Source organism: Orycteropus afer, unplaced genomic scaffold (genome assembly GCF_000298275.1).
Source record: "Orycteropus afer afer isolate SDZICR_OR568_19922 unplaced genomic scaffold, OryAfe1.0 scaffold00026, whole genome shotgun sequence".
Classification (NCBI taxonomy): Eukaryota; Metazoa; Chordata; class Mammalia; order Tubulidentata; family Orycteropodidae; genus Orycteropus; species Orycteropus afer.
The window spans coordinates 10,273,629-10,284,707 of NW_006921613.1; the positions used below are offsets into that span (position 1 = coordinate 10,273,629).

The 11,079-nt window shown below is 38.3% G+C and overlaps 1 protein-coding gene across 1 annotated transcript in view; it reads left to right on the top strand.

The window, feature by feature from the left end:
- Positions 1-11,079, top strand: part of SHC4 (SHC adaptor protein 4) — a 174,349-nt gene that overhangs the window by 124,277 nt on the left and 38,993 nt on the right. The window contains exons 5-6 of the mRNA XM_007935202.2: positions 3,121-3,174; positions 7,561-7,612. Coding sequence (XP_007933393.1) covers positions 3,121-3,174; positions 7,561-7,612 — 106 coding nt within the window. The remainder of the gene's footprint in view (positions 1-3,120; positions 3,175-7,560; positions 7,613-11,079) is intronic.

An 11,079-nucleotide genomic window follows, 5' to 3' on the forward strand; every position in this document is an offset into this window, starting at 1 on the left:
GTAGTGATAACTGCCTCTGAAACCCAAGGAGGGGTCGCTAGGAGTCGGGGCCAACTCGATGGCAAATAACAACAACAACAACTCTCCATTAGGCTGGTCTCTCAAGTCCTCAAAACCTTGCTAGTTCTCTGGTACCTTCTCAGACCCACTGCCACTGAGACTATTCCAACTCACAACAACCCTGTAGGATAGAGTAGACTGCCTCATAGTGTTTTGAAAGCTGTAATCTTTATGGAAGCAGGCCACCACAAAATAGCGGGTAGGTTCAAACCACAGACCTTTGCTAAATGCTTAACCACTGTGCCACCAAAGCTCCTCTGATGCCTTCTACCAGATGTGTTTATGTGTGTTTTGTCCAGACTCATAGTTGTTATCATAGAAAGATTGGTTTGTAACCAGCTACTCCATCATGACCAGAATTGGCTATCTAGCTGTTGATACTTCTCTCCAGTCATCATTTGGAGTGTTCTTATTTCTTCTAATAATTTGTTAGTTACATCTTTTGTTTGTTATGATTTTGAGTAGATATGGAAATTATCTACAAAAAAATGATAATTCTATGTCTTTTTTCATCTAAACTTTTTCTTATTTTTGAATTGTTAAATAATAGCAGTTACAGTTGGACTTTATGACTTTAAAGGGAATGTTCCCAACATTTCACAATTAAATGAGATATTTAATGAATACGCTTTACCAGTTAAGAATTTTTTATCTATTTCTTATTTGTTAATAATTTCTATCATGAATGAGGTTGAATTTTAGCAAACACTTTATTGCCATCCATTGAGATGATGGTGTTTTCTCCTTTAGTGTGTTATTGTAGTGAATGACATTAGTATATTTTTTTCTAATATTGCACTAGCTTCACATTTCTAGGATAAACCTCACTTGACCGTTATTCAGGAGCCTTGGTGATACAGTGGTTAAGGCACTCAACTGCTAACCAAAAGTTGATGGTTTAAACCTACCAGTCACTCCACAGGAGAAAGATTGGCAGTCTGCTTCCATAAAAAATTTACAGCCTTGGAAACCCTGTGGGGTAGTTCTACTCTGTCCTGCGGTAGGGTCACTATGAGTCAAAATTGACTCCATGGCAGTGGGTTTGGTTTGGCCATTATGTTGTCATTGTTACGTGCTGTCGAATAGGACCCAACTCATAGCGACCCCTCTTTGGGTTTCCGAGGAATTATCACTACAGAAGTAGATTGCCCAACCTTCCTTCCGAGGAGTGGCTGATGGGTTTGAACCACCAGCCTTCTGGTTAGCAGTGAAGTGCCTTGGGCACTACGCTACCAGAGCTCCTTTGGCCATTATACTGACTTTGATTTTGTAACATTATATTTGGGAGCTCTAGTAGTGTAGTGCCTAAGGCACTTGACTGCTAACCAGAAGGCTGGCTGTTCAAACCCACCAGCTACTCCTCAGAAGGAAGGTTGGGCAATCTACTTCCATAGTGATACCGCCTCGAAACCCAAGGAGGGGTCGCTATGAGTCCGGTTTGACTCGATGGCACATAATAACAACAAGAACAACAACAACAACATTATATTTAGATTTTCCAACTGTAAGTGAGATTAACCCACAGTTTTCAGTTCTTATGCAGTCCTTGTCTAGTTTCAGTATTAGGCTTATGCTGTAATGGTAAAATCAATTGTGTTACATTTCATCTTTTTCTGTGTCCTGGGACATTTGTGTAAGATAGAAATCATCTGTTAGTTATCTATTTTGTGGAACTTTCCTATGAAGTCATCTGGACATGTTCTTTTCTGAGGCAGATCTTTGGCACCGTTTTAGTTTATATGAAGGTTACTGGTATGTTCACTTTTTCATTTTTGAGCCTGCTTCTGAAACATGTGTTTCTAGAAATTGTCCATTTTATTTGTTTTTCAAATATATTGGTGTAAAGATTAAAAAGTTATTCTATTTTACATAGTACCTTCTTTCTTGAGGGGTTTCCTGATCAAATTATCAGTCTATATTGACCATGTTTACACTATTTCCAGAGCTCCTTCTACTATGTAAAAGGCAGGGGTTTGGCTTGCTTAACTGACACTTATCACTAGGTGATTGCTACTAATGTGGGGGTTTCTGTAAGTAATGAGCAAATTCAAATGGCCTATTGTGTGTTGAATAAATATCTCTTTTAAGAAACAAAGTCTACAAGCATTGAAAGAATTTTCTGTAAGCAGTTTTAGAGGGATCAATATTGATCCATCAGGGCTGCCCTTGACAATTTATCATCAGATACTGTTTGTTGAATTTTTGTACACTGTTATGTTACGTGCCGTCGAGTCAGCCCTGACTCATAGAGACCCCTCCTTGGGTTTCCGACGCAGTATCACTACGGAAGTAGGATTGCCCAACCTTCCTTCCGAGGACTAGTACTTGACAAATGAATGGGCCAGTAGGTATATAGTTAATGTTTTACAGAACCTTCAAAACTATATGACAAACTCGTCTCTGAATATTGTGGATTTTTAGGCAAGCAATCCCAGGTAAAAGAGAAACTTTTCTTGGATAACTAATGCAGTTCATTCAGATAGTCTTGCCTCATAATAGAAGTCTTAATATCAGCATCATAGTCAGGATTCTTTTCATGGTCAATGAATGAAACCCCAGTCAAACTAACTTATGCATAATTAATTAATTAATTAGAAGGAGGAAAATTAATTGGCCCAAGTGATAAACAAATGTTACCAATCTTTTTCCTGTATTTAAATCTCAGCTCTGACTTTCTCCAGAGGGAAATCTTTTTTGCAGCAGTCTTTGTCTATATGGCAAAAAAAGATGGTCTCTAGGAGCTTTGGGCTTACATGGTCCTTAATGTCAGAAAAAGATGGTTTCTTTCCCACTATCCATCTCAGTTCCTTCCCAAAGACATTGATTAGCTCTGCTATACCCAGAGGAATGGCATTTTTTCATTTGCTAGGGCTGAGGGAAAGAGCAGGGAGCTGGGCATGGTCTCAACATGCTTCTTAAAGAATTTGGGTGGAGTGGTTCCCAAAGGAAAGCAAACTAAACAAGTATAAGCCCATTGTTGATAGAATGTATATAACTACAAATGAATTAATATATAATATATGTGGTATTATGCATGTTTAATTTGTTTATGTTTTTCAGATTATTGCAAATCATCATATGCAGTCTATTTCATTTGCCTCTGGAGGGGATCCTGTAAGTATGGATTCATAAGATTTCTTTTTATAAGAGTTAAAAGAGCTTCCATGTAAAGTATATTAGTCACTAGTTGCCTTTTCTCAATATCTTATTATATTTTAGGAATAGCTACATATAGTAAATAATCAAAAATGTGATTTTGGAAAAATGGTTCCTGTCACTGATTGAAAAATATTTGGATTACTAGATGAGCTAATAATACACTACTATGCTGTGGAATTGTCATCTCAGAAGCTTCTTGTTGATAGTATCCTAGTCATGGAATGCAAGTATGTCGTATATATGTTGCCAGTCCTCTCTTAGAATTCTCAATACAGAGTTCCAGGCAGACCATACTAATTAATTGACCTTGCCATGTAAGAGGAAGCCTATTTGCCATTCTGGCTGTCATCCAAGTCCAATCTAGAGTGAAGAACCAGGTTTGCAGCAATTCATGGAGGCAAAGCTGAGCTGGTTCCTGGGGAGAACTTGCAGTTTCCTTCTATCAAAAGGCCACATGGTGCTCTTTTCCTTTGAATTGTGTGGGATGGAATGAGCACTATCTCTCTAATCCTACTTGCAGAGTGGAATGTTACTTGACTCTCTACTGCATCATTTCTGGACCTGAGCAAAATGAGAGGGACATCGAAACTAAGGAGTCCGTGACTGAATAAGAAATAAATCTCTTTAAAATAAGGGAATAGAAGGAGTATTTTGCTCCTCTATGACATCATGGATCTTTTCTTGGGGCTGTAAACAAATGAAAGGTTAGAAGAGGGCAGAATACAGCTTTCATAGTGACTTAACATCAATAACGTCAGGGAAACAGATGGAGAACATATGCAGATCTTGTTCTTGCCCAGAACGTATTACCTTCTCTTCTGCCAAACTTTAATTATTAAAAATTATACCTTCCAGAGATGAAGTAATGAAATCCAGTTAAACAGTTGATATATATATATATATTTTTTTTTTTTTTCCCTACCTACCTTTAGTTTCTTCCTTCCAGCTGAGGAATGGAACTAAGGCCTGTAAATGTTAGGATACAGAAACCCAAGAAAGATATGGATCAGTGGGAAAAACTGAATCTGGAAGTTAGTATCACTGCAAAGCTTTGATTTGTTTTAAACTTTATTGCTTAATATTCAAAAGAAAAAATAATGGCCTATCCTAGAAGGAAATAAAGTTCCAAAGTTACTCTTTTGTACTCACTGCTTCATTTACTGCCATCTGAAGTATTTAAGAGCTTCTTCCACTTGGGTGTTGGTGTAATTGTGTTTTATGTGAAATATATAGCTAAATCCTATTTAAATTAGCCCATTCTTAAAGACATTTCAATAATTACTTTTCTTCTTCACACTGGCTACCAGTGACTGAAAGTATTTAAGCATGACAAATCCATTTGAGTTTTATTACTTTCCCAACTTCCAGTGTTGAATATAGTTATTTTTAGATGAATACATGAGGTTCATGATGCTCTGTTGAAAAGTAAACTAAATTTTAAGAGCTTCACCTTTTCCCCGAGAGACCTCATAGAAGGCCAATGTGGATTCATTGGCAAACATGAATCATCTGTGGTGGCTGGCTCTTAGCAGCTGTAATGTGACCATAAGAACCCAGCACAGTACTGATCTGAACTCTCATCCATTCAGCCTTGCAGTTTAGCCTCAATACTGACACCAAAGAATATATTTGGTAGCAGAGTGGGCCACTGACTCGAGCTTGAAAACTCCAACATTGTTTTCTTCTTTTCCCAGCTCATTACAGCTGGGCCAATCCATAAAGGAACTCAAATACTTTTCTTAAGATACTGAAATGAGTTCTGCAAGTGTAGAAGTGTAATGGCGCTTGCCTTAAATTTTCTCTTTTCAAGTTTCAAGGGTTGCTTTTGTTTTAGGATTGAAGAGCAAATCTTCATTTATTCTAGGCATGCATAATTCCTATCTTATTTCTATGGAATCTTCATTCTTTTCAGACTATCTCCATATGCATTTAGTTCTTTCAACTCACCCAGTTCCCTCCCCTGCCAAATGCAAATAGTAAAGAATGTGTAGCTGCTCTGGGAAAGTTTGTACCTGCTAAGTTGAGTGGGACTGGTGTTCTCTGCAGTTGAAGAGAAAGCCTACTTATTCCAATTTAAAAGAGAAACCAGGAGCCATACGAGAAGCAATGGCATTAGAAAGCTCTTTGTGAAGTTGTACTCTTAGGTCAGGGAAGCAATATGGTGTAGTGCCAGGGTTTGGAGTAAGGAGCCTTAACTTGACATCTCTAAGCTTCAAGATCCTCATTTGTAACCCGTAAATCCACTGCCGTTGAGTCAATTCTGATTCACAGCAACCCTGTAGGAGAGTAGAACTGCCTCATAGGGTTTCCAAGGCTGAAACCTTTATGGAAGCAGACTGCCAAATCTTTCTTCACAAAGTGACTGGTGGATTTACACTGCTGACCTTTATGATTGGTAGCTGAGTGCTGAACCACTGTGCCACCAAGGCACCTTTCCCATATGTAAAAGGGAGAACAGTCATTCTTGCCTTAACGTGTTGATGCATGTAAAGTTGGTGATAAGTGGTAACTATCACCACTATTGCTAATTAATGTCCATATTTGTTTTTTCCAAAAAGGCTTAGAATACTCACTGAGTTAACAGTCTCCATGGCCCAGTGTAATAACCTTCATCTTACCAAATTTTCTCCAAAAATGTTTAAATACTGGGTATTTTTTTTCCCCTCCTGACCTTTGCTCACTCTTACCCTTACTCTTTCTCAAATACAGTTAGCTTGTCTCCCTTCTGTAAGTACTGAAATAGTTCCTGGTAATGCTTTTATAAGGAGCCCTGGTGGGGCAGTGGCTAAGTGCTTGGGTGCTAACTGAAAGGTTGGCAGTACAAAGCCACCAGCCACTCCAAGAGAGAAAGGTGTTTCAGTCTGCTTCCGTGAAGATTTCAGCCTTGAAAACCCTATGGGACAGTTCTAGTCTGTCAGAATCAACTCAGCTGCAACAGGTTAATGCTTCTGTGTCTATATATGCTTTCTCCATTCCAAAAACGTGTTTCAAGTATGTGAAAATTAAATGCATTTTCTTCTGTTTTTCCCACTTTTAACATTCTGTAAATTCACCCCTATATCTACAGTCATAGAATTTTAGGACTGTAAGAGTATTGAACACTGCTTATAAAGATAAGAAAACTGACGGCTAGAGATATCCATGGCCTCTTTTCTCATTACCTAATAGGCCAGACAACATTGCTGGCACCTTATCACCTCTCAAACTTTAAGACTGGCAGCAAAGTCTCCAGCAATTCTAGCTTTACTTCTGAATGAATAGAAAATAAAAGCAAGCTTATAGATATGACCTTATTTATATAAAACATAACTCAAACTTTTTTTTTTTTTTGCATGAGAGAAATTTACGTAGGTGTGTTATTTTTTTAAAATAACCTAAGACAAGTTATGCTGACCCTGAGACCTGCTTCCCGAATGATTCATTGTGGGTTGCTAAGTGATCGTCCTGGAGGGTATTACGAACATGGGCTTTTATTTCCTGCCAGTTGATTGCATCTTCCCTCTAGAGAGTCATACTTCTAATCTGCAAATGGCACTGTGTTTATTTTTTCCCAAGATCTGAGATAACAAAAAGCATCTTTAATTATTAAAATCTTATCATTCATCAGCTTACTGCTTTCAATAAAAGTTGAAATTACCAAGTGGCTTTTTCGTTTTGTTTTCTTTTTACGAAGTCAGCAGCACATCTCTTTTTGAACTCCTTAGGTTTTTCATGGATTTTCTCCTTAAAAAGTGATTGTTTTTCCTTTCTATATATTCCATGAATCAACTTGATAATGACCACCACCAATGATGTATTGACCAAATAAGTGCCTTGTAGTTTTTGCTTTGTTGTTCCTTAAGTTAACCTTCACTAACAACCCAAAAACCCATCATGTCTCTTTAATCATCTTATTTTATAACATACATTGTATCTGTCTGGACAATAGGGAAATCATGGTTCCACCTTGTAATTTATGATGTGTTCGTGATCACATAACCTTTGGTATTTCAACTTCCAACACATTAGACAGTAGTAGTCCCTAACCACTCTTTTTTTTTTTTTTTTTTTACCAGGATATATGCCTTACAAAATTCCCTACCTGCATGAATCTCTTTTATTTTTAGTGACATTTTCTGCTTCTAAATTTTCAATCTTCAAATTATTTCCCCAAGAGACAGAGAATGTGAATTCCACAATTGTTAAAGTGTATAGTATATAATTACTTATGCTTTTCTTTTCCCTTTAAACAGGAGCAGTAGTATTTAAGTCCTTGACTTAGTATCATGTCCTAAATGTATTCTTATCTTTCAACAGTACAATCAATTCATTTTAAATGCAATCATTTTCCCTTTTTTATAGGATACTACAGACTATGTTGCCTACGTAGCTAAAGATCCAGTTAATCAACGAGGTATGGAAAGCAATGCCTAGATTTCTCAAGAGCTGGTATATACTAACTTTTAAAAGTAATAAGCAGTTATTTTCAATGTACAGAATAAAGAGGATCACTAGAATGCTATATTTGGTTCTGGGAATATTATGTAAATTTGAGATGGAAATAAATAGCCCTGCTAACAGGGCAAAGTAGAAAAAAAGTATATAAATGGGCTTTAAATTCCAGTCATTTGAGAGACCCACCAGCCAAAAGGTTTATTTGCTATCTGTATACTCAAAAGAGAAGCTGCTTTGGTTGTGACAAAGGGGTAAGTTCCCATGGACAAGTGAGCCAACCCAGTGAGATTATCTATCTGCATTGATCTCACCAAGGGTTTATGTGTGTCTATGTGCATGTGCACATTAGTGCATGTATGCATGTATGTATATGTGTTGAGCTTGTGCTCTTACTGTACAACAGCCTGGAATGTCACTTTGAGTGTTTGCTTCTTTTCATCTTTTGGACTTCAGCTTAAATGTCTCTTCTTCAGAAAGATCAATAGCACCTCTGACTCCTAGTAGCACATCCCCCCCACATACTGCATACTCCATGATAACACCTTCTTTCTCTTCTAATAACAATTAACCCAAATTTTTATTATTTTACTTAGTCATTCATTAATATGTTTAATGTCTGTGCTTTGCGCTAGACTGAAAGTGCCTCAAGAGCAGGAGGAACTTGTTTGTCTTGCTCATGGTTATTTCTCAGGCACTTATCACAATGCCTAGAACTTAGGTGATGCACAATAGTTATTTTGTTGAACGACCCAGTGAGTGGAAGAGTGAGTTGACTGGATTTCTTATCCCAGGATTTATCAAGGTTGCCCCAAAATTTATCTCCCAAACTACTTTGGGTCAAGGATCTGAGGTTCTCAGGTTGTTGAATTTCTCCAGACAGGTATGGTTAGTATTGTTTCTCTATTTCTAACTCTGAAAAATTCATGCTTCTCTTAGGGATGAGTATTTAGGTTGGTTCTCCTCTTTCACTAGATCCTGTTAGTTAGATAGCATCCTCTGCTACCCCAGGGATGAAGTGTTCCCAAAACCATTTATCAAGCACACATCAAGTGGGACTTAGAAATTAAAAAATCTAGAAGACACAGAAGTGGAAATGCCCATGACGTTTGAACACTAGAACACACTAAATAGAATATAGACCAGCATCGTACAATACATGATCCACCACTGACAGACATGTTGTGGTTGTGCTTGAGGTCACTGGCCAGAAATCAAACCCGTGTCTCCTTCATGGAAGGTGAGAATTCTAACCCTGAACTACCAAGGCCCTCTTTACAATAGGAGAGGGCTAATAAATAGGGACCTAATCCTCTGGGCTCTGGTAGCGTAATGCCTAAGGCACTTGACTGCTAACCAGAAGGCTCGTGGTTCAAACCTACCAGCCACTCCTCGGAAGGAAGGTTGGGCAATCTACTTCCGTAGTGATACTGCCTTGGAAACCCAAGGAGGGGTCGCTATGAGTTGGGTCTGACTCGATGGCACATAACAACAACAACAATCCTCTGGCCAAATGGATGGAGGTTGCTGTTTACAAAATTGGGATTTAGAAAGATTGATTTGACAGAAGGATGCAAGAGATGGATTCAGGGAGAAACTTAGGTAGGGATATCTGTTTGGAAGCTATTGAAGAAGTGAGAAATGAAATAATGAGGCCAACCTCAGGCACAGAGCCTGAATCATAGTAGATGCTCAGTAAATGTTTGCCAAAAGAACATGGCCTTGTTGAGATGAACAGGAAGGACAGAAAACAAACACTATGCAGCAATCCATTAAAATGGACTCTTCTAAACTAAATAATAAAGAATGAGTAAGAGTCAAAGAGTGAGAGGAAAGACAGGAAATAGTGAAAGGGGACTAGGGGTGTAGGAATTGAACGTAGCAAAAGATTCCAGAAAAGAGAAACCTCTTTTAATCAGTGCCTAAGATTCCCTAAAGGAGCTCTGGTGGTGTAGTGGTTAAGGCATTTGGCTTCTAACCAGAAGCTCAGTAGTTCAAACACACCAGCTGCTCTGCAAAAGACAGATGGGGCATTCTGCTTCTGTAAAGATTTACATCCTTGTAAATGCAATGCGGGAAACTATGAGTTAGAATCAACTTGATGGCAGTGAGTTTGGTCTTTGAAGCTTCCCTAAAGGATAACTGCTTGCTATTTTGGGGAAGGCCTCTCAACAACAAAGCCTTTCTCTTAACCTGAAAAAGACAGAGTGAGAGGAAGAGAAAAATACATCAGGAAATCTAGATGTTTAGTAACTTTGCCAATAGTAACTGTGTATCTCTGGGCAGAGATTATATCTCTATCATTGTTCCTCAGTACTCAGTGGTGAAGATTTCAAAGATTAATGTCAGTTGCTGATGGTAGTGACTAAGCGGGAGCCACATGCTTGCAAATCTCCCCCCTTGCTTAAGTGAAACAGGAAAGCCAGAGAAAATTATGATAAAGCACATTCACTTTGACAGCTCCTGTTCTGGCGCTTGAGTAATTTGTCAAACCTGAGCTGCTTGAAGGGAGACCAAGGTGATCCTGAGGAGGAATCTGTTGAGTGAAATTATGGGTGGGATCTGAGGGATAAGAAGAGAATGAACTCAGCGTCCCAATAATGTGTTTGGTTATTTCTTTCTTAGCCCTCAGCTGTATATATGAAATTACATAAATGCTGGAGTCAAACAAACTGGATTAGAATCATAGTTCTTCCCCCGTCTCACTGTATGACCTTAGGCAAATTGTTTACGTCCTTGAACCTCAATCTCTTTATCATTTAAATGGAGATGATAATATCTAACCCTGGCATAGACCAATGGAATAGACTTGAGAGTCCAGAAATAAACGATGCATCTGTGGTCAACTGAATTTTGATAAGGTGCTAAGTCCATTCGATGGGGAAAGAAGTCTCTTCAATAAATAGTGTTGGGAAAATTGGATTTCCACAGGTAGATAAATGAAATAGTATCCATGCCTCACACCATATACAAAATATTTATCTCCTGATGTTGGTGTCTTCTCATCTTGTCTTTCTTTCTTCTGCAGGGAAAGGGGTTTATTGACTAGGTGGATGACTTGGAAACATAGAGTAGTTTTCTTGGATTAAAAATTTAGTATTTCTCCATTCTTATTTCTCCTTTTCCTGCCCCTTCCTCCTTGTTTATTTATTTTGGTTATAGAAAACCTATGTGACAACCCATTCCATCCTCAATAAACCATCCACTTGCACATCCCTCTTTTGTGAAATCTTTTCCATTTACCTGAGCTCCTTGGCTTTAATTTCTGCCCAGAAGTATGGATACAACTTCCTACTCCACAACTAATTATTAATTGTTGTTGTTGTTATGTGCCGTCGAGTCAAACCTGACTCATAGCGACCCCTCCTTGGGTTTCCGAGGCAGTATCACTACGGAAGTAGGATTGCCCAACCTTCCTTCCGAGGAGTG